The sequence below is a fragment of the Barbatula barbatula genome, assembly GCF_947034865.1.
Source record: "Barbatula barbatula genome assembly, chromosome: 22".
Classification (NCBI taxonomy): domain Eukaryota; kingdom Metazoa; phylum Chordata; class Actinopteri; order Cypriniformes; family Nemacheilidae; genus Barbatula; species Barbatula barbatula.
In genome coordinates this window covers 1990140-2013082 of record NC_136785.1, presented here as the reverse complement: position 1 = coordinate 2013082, position 22943 = coordinate 1990140, and the positions used below count along the sequence as shown (strand labels likewise).

Below are 22943 nucleotides of genomic sequence, written 5' to 3'. Positions count from 1 at the left end.
ACTTTTACTGTTCAGAGAAGAGACACAAACACAAACGCAAAGGACTACAGATATTTACACCGATAGCAGACGGGAACATTTTCTTCCGCCAGTGTCACGTGTGAGCTGTATGGTTGTAAAGAAGTGATCAATCACAGAAGAAACAAAACGTCTGTCTGACAGCTGCGGAAGAACCTCGGAGAAGTCAACGTTTTCTGGGGTCAAAGGTTATTTGGAATATGATCTGCATCCTAAGAAGTGGTTTAATAGGGGAGGACCATCCCCCTCCAGTTCTTGAGTTAAACTTGTGACAGCGTTAAAGGGAAAGCTCACTCAAAAATCTAAATTCTGTCATTGTTTACTGACCCTCGTGTCCTTCTGCAGAGCACAAAAAAAGATGATTAAAATAATGTTGGTAACCAAACAACATTGATCACCCACCCGACAGACTTCCACTGTGTGAACACAAGTGTCATTCCTGAATTCCTTCTTTTTTCGATAAATAACTGATTACAGAACTTTTATTTTCGTGTGAACCGTCCCTTCTGTGCTTGGGTCAACATTAGTTCGGTATGGAACGTATGGAAACAACCCTGGGTTGGGGATTGGCACTCGTACCAAACTGAAAAACCTGTGTAACTAAATTAACGGGGATTTTGACAGAGCTAATAAGACTCACAGATCTCTAAATCCCTCTCTAATTCTCTAAATGTTATGGCTTCTGTGGGAACTGCAATTTGTTTTGGTGTAATCCGGTTTACACTACTCAACATTCCACTTTTGATTGTGTCGTTGCTTATAATTGACTTTAGAAGTGATGCTTTCGCCTGGATCCCAAAGTAATAGGATATTAGTTTAGTATAGGACATTTTGGTAACATTTCCTCAAAAGTATTCAATATAATATTATCAGAATAACACACTACTTTACTACATATGTTTTCTATAATGTCTAATATGTATACTGTGCAAAGATGACCTTCTATTGTAAAACCGAGGTGAGACTGTGTGCAATACTACACCCCACAATGCAATGCTTCACCGAACCTTACATTTCAAAACGGTACAATCTCATAAGAAGCAAAAAATATACATTTTACGTATCTCGAATATTCTGAAATCTTCTGTGTTTCAGATATTTCTCCTGAGAAAAAAAAGAGCCTGAAATCACAAATGTCTTCATTAGAGATCTCAACAATGTCTCAAACTGAGATTCATTTTACACCTTCATGTGTTAGAAGAAATACAAACAGGATCATTTTGTTCAAAGCAATTTGAAGAGAAATTTACACTGAAATGAAACACAAAAAAACATGTCTGGTATCCTAAATAAGAAGAAGAACTGTTTTTCTTTCTAGGAAACTTGTATCTAGCCCCCGACCTGCATTTAACACAAACTAACTCCTTTCAGAAATAAACTTGGTCTTGTCATTGGTCATGTAACTGTCTAGCAGTTTGTTTATCTTGACCGATGTGTTAAGCTCGCGTTTAGCACAACGTCTGTTGAAGACACATGTGATAGCAGATGGTGAATCAGTCATGATGGCGTAAATTTATTTAAACCACAAGCAGCTACAGCCAGTTTATCAATCCAGCTGACAGCCACCGAGAGGAACAGAACACAAAACAATACAATCAATACTAATACTGATGTCGGAGATAATAAGTGAGAATAACATTGGCGACGCTTATTGGACCAGACAGGTATGCTGTTTTGAAGTAAAAACGAACTATAAATGATTTCAAAGGATGCACTGGTGCACATGCAACAGTCTGTCCTTTTCTTTCATCAAAATGTCACTTTTCAAACAACTTTTCTTTTCTGCTGATGTCATCTACTGTATGCAACAAAAGACCAAAACAATAATCTCCCCCAAATCAGGCAGGAATCTCACATTCAGGAAGAAAAAAAACAGTTCAAGTTTAACTGACTAAAGAATTCTGTCTAAAACTAAAGTAAATCTGGTTACACGAAGCATAAAATAACTTAACTTATTTAAACAAAGAATTACATTATTTATGAATTATTGACTAAATCTTAAAGGCATAATTTACCCCATAATGGAAATTCTGTCATCATTTTCTCGACCTCATGTCATTCTGGACCTGTATGAAAACTAATGAGGATATTCTGAAGAATGTTGGTAACCAAACAATATTGAACCCAATTGACGATGGACACAAAACCATGGAGACATTCCTCAAACTATCTCTTCAGAAGAAAGTCATATACACAACAATTAATTTACACATCAGGTTTTTTATCGGTGCACCTCTGCCTGACACACCTGGAATCCCAAAACTTCTCCAACCGTACAACAGCTGCACACACGCAGGGAGGAATTTGGCAGTGAGAAAATCAGCTGCTCAACATAATCATGCCATCCATTCAAAGTCAGCATGAACCCGCTTTCTCTCACAAGCTCGACCCAGCGTTTTCAAGCGAATCGAAATGCACGATAAGAAAAATGTGCGAGACAGGAATAGTAAGGATTGTGCAACAGCAGAACGGAGCCAAAGCTGAGAGTGAGTTTGCAGAGGACTTACACTGCCAGCGAAACAAAAAGAAACGTCACTTTCTGATTGATGTGAATTGATTTTCCACAGTAGGTGTGTGAACACACAAGACACGTCAATAACGGAAGACCTTCAGATATTAGTGAGATACAAAAAAATCTGTGTGACGTTTCAAAATTCCTCTGTGACTCTGCGTTATTCATTGACCTTTTGCAATACCTGCACAGTACAAACAAGTTCGTCTGCATTTGATGTCTGGGTTTTGTGGAACACACTTACCCAACGGATAAGGGACATCATTTATGCAGAAGTGTGCTTAATAAACAACTTTTCAAATGACAAGTGCAAGAAGACAAGTAGCGGGGGACCATGTATCCTTTGCCTTTTCAAACACCCTTTTGTTTAAAAACGGGCATCTGTTTTGTTTTATGACAGCACTATCTGTAGGGTACTAAACTAAAAAGAGATCAAATCTCTTGTTTGCAGCTTAAGTTCTATCCAGCCGAGCTGATGAACGCATTGGTCCTGAATGCTAAAGACCTAACTGCTTTTGACAGGAGCTTCTTAGAAACAGATTAGGCCTACTCTGACCGGTCAAGGCGCACCTTCGAGAAGCTGTAAAGAGGACATCTAAAACCGGCGCAGCTTGGCAGTAACACCAAAACGACCAGAATGAACTCATCACGTGTATGCTCCCACTGGGAACCTCTCGTGGTCCCTGGAGACCCCCTTTAAATATATCATTCAGTTACAGTACGCCCTTCAAAATAAAGGTGCTCGGGTCACCACAGAGTGCTTTCCAAACAAGAACCAAATAAAACTTTATATGACTCTTCAGATAAGCGTCAAAGAGCTCTGACACCGGAGCATAAATGGTTTCCACAGAGAGTCAAAGGGTTTCTTATGCCATCACACTGTAAATGGATGTTGGTTAAGATCCTTCATTTGAATAAAGTACTGTAAGAGCGCATGGCACAACGGTGAACCCTTAAAAAAACATTACGCACGCATCTGTTCAAACAGGTCGAGTGTTGAATAAGCGTCCACAAGCTGTCACACGCATGCAAATGTAAAGTTTAATGTCTTTAATAGATAATAACCTCCGTCACGGAAACTTGAACCCTCACCGCACGGTTCGCAGATCCGTCTTGTCTTGAAGGATAGAATTACACCTTTACTTTTTGGACAAGAAACGGGACTAAACCTACAAACAACAACACCTCATTATGGCTCAGACTTCACACCAATATAAGTACTTACTTGTCTTTGTCGCTCATTTCACTGCGCTTTGTCGTCAGTTAAGCGCCTCCGGGCTCCAAAATACGCGCAAGTGCGATTTGACTTCAAGTCTCCGCGGATGCGTAAAAACAGAAGCGCATTCACGTTCAGTCGCACAAAGTCTTTCACTTCTGTTTATCCGGAGCCAGAGCTATTTCACAAACTAAGAGACATTCACACAACCGAGCAGTGATAACGCGACAGGCTCACAAACTCCGCGAGTAGTTTTGGAAAAGGATCCACGTTGCGCGTAAAAGCTGTCCGCCTCACGTCTCGCTCCACATTTTAAAGATCTCGCCCTCCTCCTGCGTGACGCCAGCAGTGGGAGGCAGAGACGCCAGCAGAGGTCACAACAGTGTACCTGCATCCTCCGTACACATCTGAATACAACTGTGCTTGTGAAGTGGGAGACATTCAGGGTGTCACATTAGTGAGAAAATAAGTTTTGTTATGATTTTACCTGTGAAAAGTTGATTACATTATGAATACGATAAACATACATTATTTCATACACAAGGGTTAGAAGATTGGGAAATATACGAGATGGGAAAGATCAACAAATGCTGTAAAACACATTGTTCATTGTTAGTTCGGGTTAGCCTGTCCTTTAACTAATATTGATATGGATACACACATATACATAAATTATATGCATGTCTGTCTATATATAAACACCTTGAGAACACAGCTTGGTCAAACAATTTTTTTTAAATATAAATTGAAACTGAAAATATATTTCAAGAATAAAGAGAAGGAGCTACTTTATTTAGGGCACTGATCAATTAAGCGAATTGACACAGTGTACCATTTGTATGAATGGCCATGTTTTGCAAAAAAACGTTGAGCTTGTGGAGTCCATGTCAGCTCGACTTAAATGCAAAACAAAAATTAGCAAGTAAAATAAATAATTGTGTATATACTGTATTCAGGCTGTAAGGAAAGTTACTTAAAAAATAAAGGTTTATTAATGCTGTCAAAGTACAGGTTGTTACGTTCCACATAAACCGAATGGAAATCCTAAACAAAGGACAAGTCATTTAGAAATGTGCTCATAAAATTATAAAACATTCTATAAAGGATACCAATGAATATCAGTTTTTCCAAAATAATGAAAAATTAGGGGAACAAATGGAAAATGCATAGATTTCGCGCATGCAGTTCCTTGTAGCATTTGTCTCTCTGCTCTCCGAATGTGAAGCAAAGCAAAACTATACAAATGAATGTTCAAAATAGAAACTTCCATTAACCTTTCTAAGAAGAATTTTAATTGAATTTCCATAACTGTTGGAATTCTGAAGGATTCCGTTGTTCCTGCCATTTTTAAAAGGAACAAATAGTTTCATTAATAATATTAATAATGATAATAATAATAATAATAGGTATTGTATAATTATACAACATTTACTAAAACTCCAAGAATAAAAACAAGTTGAACTTGTTTTATAATAACTGTTGTAAAAAAAGACTGATGAGTAATCAGAAAATCATAAACCATGAGTGAGAAAGACTTTTTTTCTTTTCTGTCATGATGAGAAAAGATTTCCATCAACAATAATATTTTTTTGGCACTTCTTTTAATGAGGTGAACAACTGCGCCACCACCTGAGTAATGTGAAATATTACCGCACACTAATACGGAGCTAGACAAACAACCTTCAGATGAAAGCAGGATTATGAAAGAAAAAAAGGTCATTCATACAAAATTTAAAAATATATTTCATAATACAAAAAAGTAAAAAATAAATCACATTTAAAAACATAAATACTATTTTCAACAAGCACAATTTCTCATCATCACAGAGTGGTAAGAAATTCTTTCACCTAAGAAGAGAAAAAGGACAAAATAGAAAGATTAGATTTGTAAATACAAACAAATTTTTCATTTATTACTGTGCTGACGTAACTCGATCCATACTAACCAAATGAAGGTCTTGAAATGGATTATGTATGCAGCATGTGTAATATGTACGGTATATAATAAAGATGGACGTTTGTTTGTAATTTCAGGAAATGTGTGTGTGGTGTAAAGTAATTGAAATACATGAGTTTGTATAATTAAATATAAAAGTTTTACTGTTTGTGTTCAAGCAGTAAACACATAAAATAACATGTATAGTGCCAGCTGAACTCTCATTACCTGTGGTCTTAAGATAACAGAACTTAAGGCACGTGTGTTTGTGTTATACCTTCTCAATCATGTCAACACATTTAATGCCGTCGTTTTTGAAATCATCATTGACATCCAGAGTGAGAACCGGGACTTCCTTCAGATACTGAAACTCCATACTGCAAACACACACACATTTTAGAAGGGTTTCTATACACCCTACAACTAACAAACATCTGAACACACTTGCACATTATTTATCCTTTTTATGTTCTAAGAATAAAAATAAGGTGAGATGCATTAAAACTACTCTTCTTAAATGAAGACTCTTAAATCGAATTAAAAAATAATTTTTGACATTTATTTCATTACCTTATCTGTGTCTGTTAAACAAATCTCAAGCATTTAAGTGTAAATCTCATCACTTGTCAAGGCATGGCTATGTTTTAGTGTGTGTGATACCTCAAATTCCTCTGCTGTAACCAGCACTCGTGCTTATAGTGAAGTTTCTCCAGATATTCCAGTGGAATTCCCTGTTCCTCCTCTCTGCCTCTCAAATGCAATCGCTCCAAACACCGCTGGAACATAAACCACAAAACCATCTTTGTGTCATTACATCCAACAGTGGGCAAGAATACATTCACACAATATGTGGGGTATAGTGAGTGTAAGATCCTGTAGCATTTTAGCATTTAAATGCTAAGGTCATGGATTGAATTTCCAGGGATCTAAATAATAAATTAAACAAATCATGCATGCCTAAAGTGTATTGCAGATCACTTTGGATAAAAGCGCCTGCCAAATGCAAATGTTGGGTAAATGTACCTCAGGCTTTGCCCGCAGGTAAATGATGCCATCCAGTTCAATGTGCTGCCCAAACTGCTTATGCAGCCAGCCGTGCCAGTCTTGATAGATCGCCCATTCAGTTTCATTCAAACACTCACTCTCATACAGGTTGGATGCAAAGATATACCTGCAACACACATGTTTACACCATAATTATACTATAGTTTGGTTACTTTCTCTCTAAATCAGCCTAGCTCAAAACACAATTCAATCTCGCTCTCATTTACACGCACCTGTCGCTGTACACAGATCGTTCGAAGAACTGCACGGGATTCTCCACCTCGCGGAGCTTCCCATTGGTGGACCGGATCTGGGCCCGGATGCGGCTCATACAAGCGTAACTCTGGAAGGTGTACGCCCATCGCTCAGGTTTCTCGTACATCATCCGGAGAACGTTCCCACCACTTTTCTGAGAGGTGGTTAATTCCTGTAAACGCACACACATACGATATATAATATACAGTTATCATTTATTTAATGTCTGCATTCTTTATACTACCAAAAACAAACTTATTTACATTTGCATCGGAAACTTAAGAGTCCAACATGCTTTGTGTCATAATATTACATTACGTTACTTTCCTGGATGCCGATTGGTTGAAAGAGCAACAAAGTAAAGCATTTACAGGAACCCAACACAGACATAGAGTCTTCTAAAGCTAAAAATGACATCTTTAAATGGTTGGTTAAGATATAAAACATCCGTCACTAAAAAGGTTCCGAGATCTTGCAAGCAAAGCGTTTGGCAGATGCTTAATCCAGAGAGATCTCACAAGTATACACTATTAGTGTGCATGCTTCCTGGGAATCAAACCTACAAGCATGAAGCACCATATTGAGTTACAAGAACACAATGAAAGTCGTCATTCACAAAAACATGCATTCTAGCCCAAGTTTAATGGAAATAATAAAACTGATGTAATTTACACACACTCGGGTTGTTTTAAGCCTTTATACGCGTCTTTGTTGTGTTACACACAAAGAAAGATAATTTAGGAACACCAACAGTTCTGGGGCACCATTGACCACCACTTCATTTTTTCTACTATGGCTGTCAATGAATTGAAAAATGCTAACATTCTTCCAAATAACTTTATTGACATGAGGGTGAACGGTGACAGATTTTTCATTTTTGGGTGAACGATCACTTTAAGTTCAGTAGATGAGTGTGTAGAAGCAGCTCTGCTCTGTTTAGTGCTCAGCTGGTGTCGACTGAACCATCTGTTGAGTCCCGAGGGAGGAGAGTTTTTGCCACGACTGTTTCCATCACAGTTGTGGATAACAGGCTTCATAGAGGCAAATATAAACATCTAACGTACAGTGGCCCAAAACATATTTTGACACCAAATGAATGCCACCGCATAATAAGATCACAACATATCAAACCACATCGCACCTGGAAACCAATGATGCCAGAAGTTTTCTAACCACTGACTTCACTTTTTTGAGACGTTGTTGCAAGTACTTTAAGAAAAGCATTGCCATTGGGAGTTTCTAGCTGTTTGAATATTATGTCCAAACACACTATGCATTCATGTCTATCAAACTTCTTGTGTGTACGTGTGTGTGTGTGTGTGTGTGTGTGAGAGAGAAAAGAAAAGTGTGTGTGTGTGTGTGTGAGAGAGAAAAGAAAAGTGTGTGTTAAAAATAGTGAAAAACCTATAGAAACTGCACCTCATGCTCATCTTGACGGGTTTGTACATTGCACCATCTGGCTATGGGTTCTGGCACAACATCCCATTCTCTGTCATGCTCCTCCAACAATCGAACAAAAGTAGATTTACCCGCCGCTGGAAAAGATTAACATGAACAAATCAATATATTCCGAATACTTCAATGCACGTCATGTTCATAAATAACTGAAACAACTGAAGAAAAACCCCTCGTGGGCTGATTTGAAATATTAGTTGTTTTTGACCACCGGTGTGTCATCAAAGTACCGCGAGAGCTCTTCGAAAGCCATGCGTTTAGAAAGCTCTCGCGATCATTGCGTGAGGTCGAAGACGCAATGCTTTTAAACATTTGAATCCATATCTATTACAATAGCGATGCTCGCAGTTTTGCAATGTTGCAAGAAGCTTTACATTATTATTAACCCCGAAGACAAAAGTAAAAATAGTTAAGTATGATACCGACATATATGCACCATATCACACGACAGGAAATGTCAGATTCAAGTCTATATGCGCTAACCGAAGTCTGATTTTATTAACAAAAACGCATGCAACAATAAATAAATGTCCAAGTAAACAACACACGCATTTGTAAGATGCTGTTTGTATTCAGTTATCAAAAGATGCTCGCAGAAAACAAAGGATGACTTACCAATGTTGCCTTCTATAGAGATCCGTTTGACCCTTTTCTCCAGACTGTCATTCAGAGGACTTTGACAGGCTCTTTTGGCTGTGGGAAACATTGTATTTATGCAGTAATGTAGAAATATGAAATAGGAAGCTGCTGTTGTTACAGTTACAGTAAGAAACACTGCAAACGGCGGGAGATTAGATTCTGGCGCTTAAACGACACGCTCCGCCCATCCGGATACAGCTGCTATCAAATCACATGTGCCGTTCACACACATACATACAGAAATGACACATTAAAGACTGTTTATGTCGATATAGATAACAACAGAAACTGAATACGAGGTGTCAGGATAATGGTTTTATTTGCTCCATGTACAGTAAAATAACAGTTTTGAGATATTATAACAATGCAAGATAGAACAATATCAGAAGTCTTCTTTATAGTTGAGCCAGCTGCACATATTTACATGTAACATCCTCATTATTATACAATCCAGGGAAAATATATTCTTGTGAAATTGAAAAATGTTGTAGAAATAGTTTTGTCCTATATTAATCTGTGGTTGGCACTTTTACACTAGCATTAAACCATTACATTCGTAGAACAATGAGGGTTTTTATTAAACAACGTCAAAAAAGAAATGGACAAAATGATCTTAAACAGAAAAGCAAATATGAACATTCGAAAAATTCACTTCAAAATCAAATGCCACGCATGATCTTTCCTAAAAACAGACAGAACTCTTAATGTATTCACATACATTGCACGAACAACCTTATAATACAAGTACGGTTCAATATCTGAACTGAATTAAAGTCAAACCGATAATTTAATGGTTTGGGAAAGCTAGCGTTAATAACCTAGTTTAAAGGATTAAACGCTTCGCACAGTGATACAACGTCTGAAAAAATGATGATATGAAATAGATGGAGCGGATTATGTAAAACAAACGTATTATCCGCGTCTATGAGCTGTTATCTTGAAAACGACAAGTAACTTCACAGAATCAAAGCCAATGTTTATCACTAGCCATCTGCTTTCAACGAAGCGACTGTTCCAACATGCATTTTGCACATTTCAAAATATTTCAGCTTTAGTAGTCAAACCCAGTCGAAAAAAATTCCCCTCAGTATAAAATCCACAGATTAGAAATATATCATGACAAAATTAAATTATATGAACTATCAACAATATTCTGGGATAATGTCAATAAGGACAGACGATTGATCATTATTGCATAGAAGAATAGACTTCAGCTATTTGACCGCATCCATTAGCATCAGCATTACGACAGTAAAGATTCAAACAGCCCTCAAAACCTTCACACCAAACAAGAGCAAAAACCGAGCAAATCAGCTATTCACTGCCTTATGCGATACAGGCACCATGCGAACGACTCGAAAAGAAAAAAATGTCACCCTTTCAGTGATCACAGACTAAATTAATAATGTGAACAACTTAAGAAACTAACAACAAAGTGTACCCATTTCAACTAGTTATACGTTTTCTGTAAATTTATTTTCAAGATAGACCTAATTTTCTTAGGCTTGATCCCTTTTTTAACTGTTAGTATGGTGCAGATTCTACAAATTTATCTACCATGTGAAGTTGCGCTAAAATCTTTGAGCAAAAGACGAATGCTAAGTGAAAAGATAAAGATCAGGGTTATGCCTTCACCATTTCGTCTGTCCCAGTCTCTCTTTTCTCAGAGTTTATCTGTCTTTAGTCGTCAGCTTCTCGATGAGTTCTTGAAGTGGTGCTAACTCCTTGCGATCAATCAGGTTAAATTCCTGAAATGAAGACAAAAACGCATTTTAATTTCCGAGCAGGAACATACAACTAGTTTTAAGTTTAGCATGTTTTGTGTACTCTGTAATGAAACCATTACTTTATTTATTTGACTAAAGATCACATTGTTTGATGTGTTTTGTAATCGTGCATTGCTGGGAGAATGCAGTTTTGCATGCAAAACATAAGTATGTTCAGTTACATCTGATTTGGATAAAGGAATAGCAACGCATGACTTTCACTGTTAACTTACATCACTTCATCTTTCTAAACACACAGTTTTATTTTATTCTGTGGTTCAGTAGGAGCATTTAAAAGAATCGCAACACTGCTTTTTGTGATGGAGATTCTTTACTGCCTGATAAACTTTCAGATAAAAGTTCAAATGCTTCTAATGTTTACCTCATTTGTAAGTTGCTTTGGATAAAAGCATCTGATGAATGACTTAATGTAAATGTAAATAAACTTTCTAATTTGGCTATTCTCATTCATTTCTGTCTGACAGTCTACCTGGACAAAGAAGATGAAGTGTTTGAAGGACGTGTTGAGGTGGGCTTCCTCCTGTAGCTGCATGACTGCGTCAAAGTGCTGATGATATATGTGAGCATAAACTCTAAACAAGCGCTTTAGAATGGTCTTAGCCACCGACATGAAGTTCTTCGGAAAGGGAACACCTAAACAGAACACACAATATCATTGTTTAATAGCACAAGAACAAATATGGCCGTTCTGATTTGTTGTTTATTAGCTGGTTGGTTTATGCCACATCATGGGGTTGTGATGGTACCTATTTTTGAAGGAAACAGAGTCTCCTCGTCCAGCTGGTCTTGAACCCACGTCATCAAATAATCAATGTACTTTGGAGCAGAGCACTTAATAGGCTTCTTGATGTTGGTCCCGTCCGCCCAATGATACTCGTATCTAAACAGAAAGAAGTGAGCGGGTTGCAGGAGAACAGAGAGGAATATTGTCACACGGTCCAGACTCACTTACTTGGGTCCGGCCGACATGACCGGGCAGCTGTTCTCTGAGCAGAAGTCTGTGATGGTGCCATACAGCATGTTTATCTGGTTGAAGAAATCCACCGCTGTAGAAACAACCACGCACAAATAAATCTGAATTTTGTTTTGAAATGTGTACATGAAAATATGCAACTGAAAAAAAAACAACATTTTCAGAGCTGAAAACTTTCTCTGTAGACCTCAAAGACCATATATCACAAATAAAGATCTCTTTGATGACTATTTATTACACAGAAAATCTATATGATTCTTTTAAGTTTTACATACGTGACAATTCCTCAGCAATCTGGTGAGCTGTCTACATAAGGAGCATTTTAAGGCACTGTGGAGGCGTGCTAGTATTTCTGTCATAGACAAAAGGTCCCTCGGGACTGACCGGGTTATTGGTGGATGGGTCTGGCATAACCAATAGGTCACAGGTCAAAGTAGTTAAATGAGAAAAGCATACAAACACACACATGGAGACAAAACAACAAACCTTCTACAGTAATAGCTCCAATGAGACATGATGTGTTTATGTACACATTGTGTGCAGTGTTGCATGCGTCCAATGCACACATAAACTGATGAAAAGATTCATATGACATCAATCTCCGTTCTTACTGTTAACAGCAATCCATTCATTAAGATCTTCTCCATCAGGAAGCATGACAGCCATACGGAGGTTCCCGCTGCCCAGCGTAGCTTCGGCATGTTTGAGCAGCTCATACTGGTGAGAACCTTCTGGAATGTTCTTCTTCGGCTTAAACGTCTTAGATGAACGGTTCCCACTGGAAGAGATGGAGATTGGAAAATAGCAACGACAATTTAGAATTCCAAGTGCATTTTAATGTTACAGCGTTGACATTTTTCTCATCTGAATCGCAAGACAAATCTAAAGCCACAGAAATCTGGTTTATCCGGTTCAGACCAAACACGTATGCCAATCAGCATTCTTCAAATTGAAACCATCAAATCATCCGGAAACGACACAATGACATAACATGTCTGTGTTGTGATCGTGTTGGATGTAACTTCTCCAAATCAAGTGCGTGTGGTGATGAATCACGAGAGCTCCTCAATGTTCTCATGACACATTCTCAGATGTTCAGCTTCCCTATAAAGAATACGCTTTCTCATAATTCATCCAATGTTTATTAGTAAATACATTTCAGATTTATCAGATCAAACAACCTGATATCTGTTAGGCCATCGGCTGAAGCAACGTTCTGTATTTCTAAGTTTCCCCACTCACTTCCCTATAGTGAAGACGTAAACATATTCTTTACAACAGTTGCAAGCAAATACAACCACCCTTCCTCTTCAAAACGATAAGACTAAAATGGAACGAAAGCGGTTGAATCGGATTAAACAATATTTTCCAAAAACAACACTTCTGACTGCCTTCCCATACAAAAATAGTGTAGTATACTTTAGATTAGATTAAACTTTCAAATATACAAGTACAGTGTAACGAAATGTAGTTTAGGTCTAACCAGAAGTGCAATTAGCAAGTGCAGGATATACAGTGAATAAATACAGAATACAATATCAGGAAAATATTATACAGTGGGCATGGATTATGAAAATAGTTTACAGTAGGTATGTTCTATGAACATTAATGTACAGGTGACTATGAACAGATAATAATTTAGACTAAATAGTTTTTACTTGAGTAAACTGTAATACAATTCTTGGATTATAATGGTTTTGAATCTTTACAACTATTGATCAATTGAATATAGTCAATAGTAAAATACATTACCAAAGTGTAATTTCTGTAATATGTTAAAGTATACTCCAATTTACCATAGTTTATTATAGTAAATACTAAATCGCAGTAGTTTTCATGTACAGTCTAAATAAGGTTTGCAGAACATCTGCATGGCCATATTTAGTGTTACCATCAAAGATGGCATTGCATGACCATTGAGTTCCCCAAAGACTGAGATTCCCAACAAATTAGGGATAAAACATAGAAAGTGACAAGGCTTTCTGAACACACTCATCCCCGCATTACATAAGATCCCTTACTGTCAACTTCAAGCACACCCGAGAACCAAAAGAACCGGAGTACATGTGGCGGAACCGGGTCCATCCACATCCCCAAAAACAACTCTCGTGTCCAGATACCGACACGTTTGATGAGCTGAAGTCAATCCGCCGCTCCAAACAACTCAAGCGGATCTTAGCACGGCGAGCTAAGCGAGTAAACTGGTGCGAATCTGGATAAGTGACATAAGCAGGCTTACAATAAGAAGCTCATCTTCCGTCCGGTTCACGTCCGACGGTCCCGGTCCGACGTTCGGCTGCGCGAGGGAGTAATGCAGTTCAACAAACTTCCCGCAGCAGCCTTGGGTCCTTTAATACGGCGCGTGGAGCTATAAATGATGTGACGTGGAAAGAGAGACGGTTGAAACGAGGTACGTGTTTTACAGATCTGTCCCGCCTGGAAACGCAAATCTCGCGATGCTTGGCGTCGCTTACGTCAGCATTTATCCGCTTGTTAATTTAAGTGCAGTAAAGTAATTTTTATGTATTACTTCACAAAATATATATATATACAAGAAAATGAACACGTAATGATTTAAAATCACTACAATTGTACTTATTTATTATTATTGTGTTTGCGCAAGTGCTTGTGGGTGTTGATGACAACGAAGCGCCATGTGTGCAGTGACGCATTATTGGCTCCACCCATAATGCAAGGCAGACAAGGGAACCTCCAAGACAACGTAAAACTGACATTACCGACAAGATTATACCATTTTGAGGACACAGAGTGAGATATTCGGCTATAACACTTATTATTCCGAGTGGAAGAAACCCGACAACAGTCTTCAGAGGTTTGGATCATATATTTGATGTGTTCCTCCTCGCTGTCTTTATAATAGCATAATAAGAACAGCGCCGTCGGATAAATAAGCCCGCAGGATGTGATTTGTCGCCATGATTTGTATCCAGGAAAACTGCAACATATTTTTCGAGCAATGTTTCCTTGATAACTTTATTTCGCAATGTGTTTATTTGTCTGATATTGTAGTAACCTGTACTTTACAGCTATTGTCCTTGTGGGGGAAAAGGCGACGCCCACAGGCCGCCGGTGGTACTGCAGGGGCCGGGAGTTGTAAGTGAGACATTGGGGAGTCTGAATAATTTAAGGGTGGAAAATGAGCTCCGAAGAGGCGGCGGCGGCTCCAGCCAAGACAGGAACAGATGACGATGGCATGTCCTGGTGGTACCGGTGGATCTGCAAAATAGCAGGTGTTCTGGGTGGCATATGTAAGTATTAGAAAGTGTGCCATGCTGTTATGGTACCTATGTGACAGCCCAATGCAGAATAACAGGCTCCGAACTGTCATGGTAACACAGGTGTCATAGCAACAGTTCACCATCCTTTCTCATTCCTTTGTTCTGCCACGCTAATATACTAATAACACACTTTCTCAGATTATATTCTGATTTAAAGTGATTTGTCCGATATACTAATAGTTTGTACATTACAGAAGTGGTCAAACACAGTGTGCAATGCATAAGACCTAAACACTCATTTTGTTCACCTCCATTGTGCGCGAGTTTTGTTTGAGCATCCGCCGGCATCAATAGTTCTCTGTTGTCTTTCAAATATGCGGAGACACGGATGACAGACGCAGCTGCGCAGTCAGACCCGACAAATGCTCCCTGGCAACCAGCTGCTCCTTAAGGAGTGTCTGTCATTCCTGTCTATCGGCATTTCAGCTCGGTTACTAAACAAATTCTCTCAACAATCACTTCATGACATGTACATGTGCACTCAATCTAAAACATCTTAATGTTCATGTTCTAGAGGCAATACTAATGTTTAAATCAATATAACATCTATTAAATCTCTCTCTGTCTGTTACAGCATGTGCCACAATGGGGATTTGGAATTGCGTGACTGTGAATCCCTTAAACATCGCAGCTGGAGTCTGGATGGTGTAAGGATTATACCTCCACTTATTTCTTTAAATGTTTGCACGAGATCCATTTTTGAAATCCTTTTTTTTCTTCAGGGTAACGGCGCTTGTGCTGTTTCTCTGTGAGGTGCCCTTCTGCTGTCAGTTTATTGAGTTTGCAAACGCAGTGGCGGCGCGTGCAGACCGACTGAAGCCCTGGCAGAAAGCTCTCTTTTACTGCGGGTGAGATCAAAACTCATCTCATGTCTAATCACTTTTCTTCATGTTTAAACTCATCTTTATTTCTCCGGTAGAATGGCTCTGTTTCCGGTCTTCCTCAGCTTTTCCATCACAACCCTTTTCGGCAATGCCATCACTTTTGCCACAGGTGTGCTGTACGGACTGGCATCTCTGGGAAAGAAGTGAGTGGCGAGTTTGGCCTTTTTCAAAAGTGTATTAATAAAACTTATTTAATTACAAATATTAAACAATGAAAGATTTTCATTCAGAGTTCATTGGGAGGTGGTGCACACAATATAATGCATAATCAGCTTGGCACATGAATATTACATAGGTACATTTACCTAGAAATACCTTTGAATAAAGTTTTTTAATAGTTTTTTTACATTTCCTGAACAGTGAACAAAACAAAATTAATATCAATTACAACGAATAAATTCACATCAAAGCAAGCATAGACAAAATACAATATATAGAAAAATCTAAATTCAAATATCTGTAATCAATAAACATACAAGGAATTCTTTAAGCTAATCTTGATTGGTTTTGATATTTATTTGTATTCGTTAACTTGAATTCAGTCAATTATTGATGAAAATCTGACTTGTTTATTATTAATTAAAGTGACAATTTATGACATAAATATTTAACAATAGCAACATGGTAGTCCAGATTTGTACACTAGAGGGAGCTTGAGACAAATCCTACATCTAAAACTTGAAGGCATGACTGATTCTCCATTGTATTTCACAGTTTTTTACAGTACGAATGAATGGATGGAAGTCAGGCTTAATAAATAATGCACACACTCTCTCTTTCTCTTTTAGGGGTGATGCGGTGAGCTACGCCCGACTGCAGCACGAGAAACAGGCAGGCACCACAGACGAAACTGTGCCGTGATTCTGATTCTTCACCTCTCTCGCCTCCTCTACCTCCATTCCATTATCATCTCTCTCTCTCCCTCTCTCTCTCCGTCTCTGTGTGTAATTAGATGCATTACCTGACTGAAGTGGTTTTCACAGTTTGTTGAGATACAGATATATTCTGATCACATCAGAGGAAGTCTGATCTCTGGTTGTTTTGTGTGCGATTTATTTGATCAATTAAGTACATTTTAGGAGAATGTTCTGATTTAAGCTCTAGTGCACAATTGTTCATTGTTGATCTTTATTTTGTCTCGCATTATAAAAATGGCATTAAGTTGACATTTGGCTTTTAACTTATCATGTTTTCTTTGATGATTTATGTCTGATTTGTGAGACCCAGAGCTGGACAGAATGAATGCATTAACTATGGTCACCTGCCTTGTCTCTTATATACACAAGTTGACCTCAGCACCAGCACAGGGATTTGGAATTTTGGCCATTGGGAATTTTTTCCTAGACGATTACAAAGAGAAGCATTTGTGACACGTAAATCTTTATAGAAAAACAAAGTCTTATTTTAAATTATAAGCATGATCAGATGTGTTTCAGCAATTGCCTGCGAAGTCTGCGTGTGTTTTGCCTTTACCCTGAATCTTGTGCTGCAGCGTCCTTTAGTGTTGTTCAACCGTGGAATGTCATTTTATTACGCTGCTCTAAAACCTCAATGTCACTTTCATTAGATTTTTGGTGGAAGATTGTTTTCTTGATGTTGTTTCGTATAAGAGCGTGTTTGCGTGAGTGTAATTGTGAGTGATGGGGTGCATTTTACAGTCGCCCCTCAAGTTTACACCGCGTCTTCAGGAACTTGTGTTTTTGCAGTCTTGGCTGTTCTCTAAAGCTGCTCGCATCTTGCTGCACTGAAGAAGGGCTTTTTTCCAAAACATTATCTGGGTTTGATGATGATCTCATGTTGCCCGCTTTCTTTTGTTTTGCATGTTTTGTCAAAGATTAAGATGATGATGCAGAAAATGATGTGTGCTCTTTCCACACCAAGTAGAACATTCATGGCAAATGGTTACAAGGGAAATCTTACAGTTCATCGGTTGTTTAATCTTAACCAGTGGTTCTCAGACTTTTTCGTTGTAAGGCCCTCTTGTGTAAGGTTCATTGCTTTGTGCTCCCCCCAAATAAAGTCTTGCAGTCTTACACTTGGAATTATAATTAAACCCAAAACATATTCATTTATACAATGGTTGATCATCAATTCCTTTGGTTGGTGGACTTATCTTTCTGATGTCTGATGTTGCGTACAATTTTATGATACATTTCTATATTTCAGAAAATCTGTGGCCCCCCTCAATCAATTTTGCCCCCTCAGTTTGAGAACCAATGATCGAAACCATTTCTAACAACTAAAACTAATTCCTTCCAAAAACACATCTAGTATGAAAGTCAAAATAACAATGCTTAAGTCAGAGGTCATTCTGTCACTATACACTATAGTGTTCACACTGTTACACCATTTATTCAGTATGCAATAGTTTTTTATATATTATTTTCCAAATACACCATTTAGTCTAGTTAGATCTCTAACACCACCAGCACATGAACCATCCTCGGTTACATCTTTTTAGACTCTTTAATATTTCTCTTGTCTTGTTACTGACCCTTGTGTACAATTCTTCAGACAGCTTTCTGTAGAACTGTTCATAGCAACACGAAGATCACCATAATCTTTGGTAGTCACTTCTATATGCACACAAACAAACACTACTGGTTTAAAGCATGGGAGATTAAAGAGCAAAATTGTTTAGTACAGACTGACCATTGTTTTCTTTAATGTAGCTAAACTGTGATCATGTCTCTGTGTGTTATGTGTTATGTATTTGTGTTGGATTAATGAATGTAACTGATTGATTTTGCAATGACGTGTCAAAAGCTCTCATCCAAGAGGTTTTTCCATGTTATAAATAAATAGTCTTTCTTTCTCGTTGAGTTCTGTTCTTGTTAATCTATATTTATAATATAACAAACTTTCCTGTATCTCAATGATAAGAGCATTGCGTTAACACCACAAGGTTGTGTGTTGGATCCCAGGGGATTGCAGATATCTATGTAAAATGTATAGGATAAAGTCGCTTTGGACAAAAACATGTCATATTGCTTTTATTAAAGGTTGCTATCAAGAGAACATTTAATTGACAGAAAGCTCGATCCAATTTTCCACATAAGGATAGTTTTAGATTTTTATAGTTTCCACAAAAATAAAAAGTCTGTCATCATTTACTAATCTTTGTCATTTCAACTTTCTTCTGCACCGCACAAAAGAAGATATTTTGAAGAATGTTGTTAATTGGCCCCCATTCACTTGCACTGGTTTTGTGTTGACACAATAGAATTGAATCGGGGCCAGTGCTGTTCAGTTACCAACTTACTTAAAAATGTCTTGGTCTTATTTTAAGTCATTTTAAACCTTTATGACTTTCTTTCATCTGCAAAAACAGAGTAAATAAGACAAATTTTTGGATGAACTATCCCTTTAATTTAGGTAAATTGGTGGCTTGTGTGATGGTAGTTGATGTACACAGTTACTTAAATGTTAAAGGTGTCTTGATCGACAACAACTACACTAACATATCTTAAAATATATAAGTGTGATTGTCTTGTCTCAAGATGAACACCAGTAAGGTTTTTTCTAAAGTATCTTAAAACGACTTAAATATCCAAATTTAACTGAGACCAAGTCCTGGTTTAAGCCATTCCCTGTCCGGTAAACCGCCCCATAATGTTTAAAACTTTCCATCAAGTCAAAACAAGGATTTCAGAGCAGAATTTATGTTTACAGTGCAAACATAAGACATTTCCAACACCAAAGCAGACGAATAAAATGTTTAATATAATTTCAGATATTGTGGAGAACATCTTATAATTGTAACAATTACATTTTAAACAAGATGGAAACAACTAATTGACGTTACCTGGTAAAAAAAGGTTTAGCTGTCAAACTCAAACTGACTTTGAGTGTCTGAACTTGCACCTGCTATAGAGTAGCATTGTAGAAAATGTTCAGGAACAATGACACAACTGAGCAGCCAGTAAACAATTCAGACAAACATCAGTAAAATAGCTTTTGAGTAGAACAACAAACTTTACAAACATCATTCAGATGTCTAGAATTTCATTATGTAAAGGATGTCATTTGCACAGATTCTCAGTTATTAAGTTCGGTCGGGTTGTTGTTTGGGCGCTCTGGGTTTCCTTTGACTTTTTTCTCTACCCCGAGATCGGGTGGCTTTTATCTCCACCTCCCACTGCTTCTTCACCAGAGTATATAACCTCATGGCAGCCTGAGCATCTTGAACCTGTCACACAAACACACACATGAGACAATGTCATAACAAAACGTGTGAAGTGTGATCCAAACACAGAACAATCAGAGACTTACAGATGAATGTTCACCCTTCTGTACTTGAACACTGAGAATCTCTTTGCATAAATCCCTCAATGCAGGACGTCCACTCTGAGACAGAACACATGAGAGAAAGTTAAAAAAACATCAGTCACACCTCAAAGAGAGAGAAGAGAAATGGTTTTAGTGACACACACCTTTACTCTCTCCTGAAACGGTTTGTATTTCTGTGTGTCTCTGATCATTTTCTTTGGATGACCCAAAAATAAAATCTACAAATAAAACAGAGGTGTTTGCAATCAATCTGACAACGGTTATCTTACTGTTGCGTGACTACTTTAATAATGTACCGTACCTTTAAATCATTGTGAATGGCGTGTCCCACCAAAATTCTTCCGTTCAAAATATCAGCCACTTCCTTCTGCACCGTCCTAACGTCCTCACCTACCAATCACATGACGAATTCACAGTAAACCCAACTGTCTGAAATATCTGACAGGTAAAAAAACTAAACCAATATCTCCGTCCTCACCGTTTTCTAAGTCTTTCGGTCTGATGCCGCTTACTTCAGTCCTATAGTCTGTGACCCTCTCTGTGGGTTTGACGTATTTATCATAAATGCATTTGCCAAACCGGTTGACAAGCGAGACTCGCGCTAAAATGCTGTCCTCTCCGTCAAAGCCGACGCCCACCATCTCACAGTCCATAGCAACAGTGCGGGTCACCCTGAAATCACCATGACAACAAGAGCGATTACCTTACATCACAGAGACGACAATTGAAAACTTCTCATCAAAAGCTACACCAGAGAGCGTTCTCTCACCCTTCAAATGCGTGTTCCTTTACGAGTGCTCTTTCCGTGCTGTCGGTGTCGCTTTTCAGTATTCCGTTACGTTTCCGTGCGATGTCAGCAGCCTCGGATCCTAATGCAGCCTCGATGTCATCCGGGTCCACATCATCAAACCAGATATCAGGCCTGATGGAAAAGCAGTGGGTTAAACTTCATTCATTTTCTATGTATAGAAATACATTTTCACACACATCAGTCTACATCATGTATTGAAAGAGGAAAACATGCCAATGTTGAATTTCATTCAAGCAGCAGTGACTACATACTCTGTGGTTTTCTTTTCCATCCCCTCTGCTTTCTTCTTCTTGTTCATTGGTTTCTCTCTACTTTCTTCCTTTCTTTTCCTTTTCTCTGCTTTGAACTGTTTGTGTCCAGCCGAGTCTTTCCCGTCACTCGGACCTCCACGTTTCTCAGTTCTTCCCGCAGCAGATTTGCCACCTTGTGTTGGTTTATGCAAAAGTTTAACTTGTTTCTGAGAGTCTTTGGGAAGTGACGCAGTTTTGGGATGTTTCGGCAGATTGGGACTTGGCTTTTTTTCAGGATTTGAAGCAAGGGTCTACAATGCCAAAAAGAAAACAGAATAAAGCAAACCATCTAACAAACACATCACACTGTCCTATAGAAATTCAACATGGTTGTGATAATAAAATAGTTCCTCTTACCTGCAGCAAATTCTTCCAGTTGCTGGAAAACTCGTTGGTATCTGTTGGTGGCACTGTGTCTGTTTTCACAGGTTTTATTTCCTTTTTGGCAGCCCGTTTCGTAGGGAAAAAGAAAGTCTTCTCCCCGGCACGCTTCAAAGTCCTCTTCCCATCACGCTTATTTATCTTGCCAGTATGTTTTGACGAGCCGTTAGTCTGAACACCCTCAGCATGTTTCTTTAACCTAACTTTCGACATCTTAAGACTTATCAGCTAAATCAGTCGCTAAAGAATAAAACACTTTACAGAAGTGTTGTTCAACTTATCTTATTGTTACATGAAGCACGAACCAACTGACACTTACGATTAACGTGCTCGTGAACTGCATTAGGTGACGTTTACCAGCTGTTTACATGTGATTTGTAGCGTCCAAAGATCGACGTCGACTGACGAAAAACACATTAACGCAAACACGAACAAATATTTAACAAACACCCAGTAATTCGTGGTAATGTATCGACTTAAAAATACTCAACTCGATATAAAACTGTGAGAACTATCTGTGCCATGAGACACGCATGCTGGTGGAACCTTCTGTCGTGTGCAGCAGCGATATTGGTCGTGTGGAAGCAACGGTCGTTGAAACAACGTTCCGCTTTTGCAAAAAACTGAAAGGTTTTCATTATCATCGTAAACTATCAGTTATGTTAAGTCTCTTTGTAATAGGCCTACACATGTCTATTAAAATGCAGTTTCTATATGGGCAAACAAACGCAGTTCCGTATCTGTGAAACAGCAGGACAATGTTAACGGTTCTTGTTTAGTCTGCTTCATCCAAGCAACGTTACTTATCGGTATAAAGCATGTACTCGTCTAACCCTCAGATTGCTTTACCCGATGGCACATCGATTCGTCTTATCTAAAATCAAAATGTGTCCAGCAGTTATCGCTTAATGTATCCTCATTGACGGATCAACATTTATAAACTTTGACATGCTATGAAAAGCACAATTCAATTCGGTTACCAATTGTTTTGAGGTAGATGACTAACAAACCTGTATCTAAAATCGCTTCAACAACTCCTGAATACCTGAAACATCAATTAAATTAAAATGGGCTCAGTGGTCCCTGTGATGCAGCTCCACCTCTAGGCTCAGTGGTCCCTGTGATGCAGCTCCACCTCTAGGCTCAGGGGTCC

At 38.3% G+C, this 22943-nt stretch overlaps 5 protein-coding genes across 5 annotated transcripts in view; 1 reads left to right on the top strand and 4 right to left on the bottom strand.

Annotated features, from left to right (window-relative positions):
- Positions 1 to 4067, bottom strand: part of slc4a4b (solute carrier family 4 member 4b) — a 28133-nt gene extending 24066 nt beyond the window's left edge. Inside the window, 1 exon segment of the mRNA XM_079487352.1 lies at positions 3756 to 4067. Within this exon segment, the coding sequence (XP_079343478.1) occupies positions 3756 to 3772 (17 nt within the window). The 5' untranslated portion in view covers positions 3773 to 4067.
- A 1269-nt stretch (positions 4068 to 5336) lies between these two features.
- Positions 5337 to 9264, bottom strand: dck (deoxycytidine kinase). Its single transcript, XM_079485855.1, has 7 exons — positions 9052 to 9264; positions 8401 to 8516; positions 6960 to 7153; positions 6706 to 6853; positions 6343 to 6458; positions 5960 to 6059; positions 5337 to 5594 (listed from the first exon to the last, which is right to left on the bottom strand). Exons 1-7 carry the CDS (start codon positions 9140 to 9142, stop codon positions 5568 to 5570), a joined length of 792 nt encoding a protein of 263 aa, XP_079341981.1. The 5' UTR covers positions 9143 to 9264; the 3' UTR covers positions 5337 to 5567.
- A 105-nt stretch (positions 9265 to 9369) lies between these two features.
- On the bottom strand, positions 9370 to 14293 carry mob1bb (MOB kinase activator 1Bb). The gene is made up of 6 exons (XM_079487411.1): positions 14075 to 14293; positions 12447 to 12613; positions 11815 to 11908; positions 11609 to 11742; positions 11332 to 11495; positions 9370 to 10823 (listed from the first exon to the last, which is right to left on the bottom strand). Exons 1-6 carry the CDS (start codon positions 14086 to 14088, stop codon positions 10746 to 10748), a joined length of 651 nt encoding a protein of 216 aa, XP_079343537.1. The 5' UTR covers positions 14089 to 14293; the 3' UTR covers positions 9370 to 10745.
- Positions 14294 to 14465: 172 nt separating this feature from the next.
- On the top strand, positions 14466 to 18051 carry cacfd1 (calcium channel flower domain containing 1). Its single transcript, XM_079487410.1, has 6 exons — positions 14466 to 14668; positions 14883 to 15104; positions 15709 to 15781; positions 15857 to 15982; positions 16054 to 16161; positions 16807 to 18051. The coding sequence occupies exons 2-6, from the start codon at positions 14993 to 14995 to the stop codon at positions 16877 to 16879; spliced, it is 492 nt and encodes a 163-aa protein (XP_079343536.1). The 5' UTR covers positions 14466 to 14668; positions 14883 to 14992; the 3' UTR covers positions 16880 to 18051.
- Positions 18052 to 18995: 944 nt separating this feature from the next.
- rexo4 (REX4 homolog, 3'-5' exonuclease) lies at positions 18996 to 22641 on the bottom strand. Its single transcript, XM_079487409.1, has 8 exons — positions 21767 to 22641; positions 21371 to 21660; positions 21078 to 21230; positions 20787 to 20980; positions 20610 to 20698; positions 20452 to 20526; positions 20291 to 20365; positions 18996 to 20207 (listed from the first exon to the last, which is right to left on the bottom strand). Exons 1-8 carry the CDS (start codon positions 22001 to 22003, stop codon positions 20064 to 20066), a joined length of 1257 nt encoding a protein of 418 aa, XP_079343535.1. The 5' UTR covers positions 22004 to 22641; the 3' UTR covers positions 18996 to 20063.
- Positions 22642 to 22943: the final 302 nt, after the last annotated feature.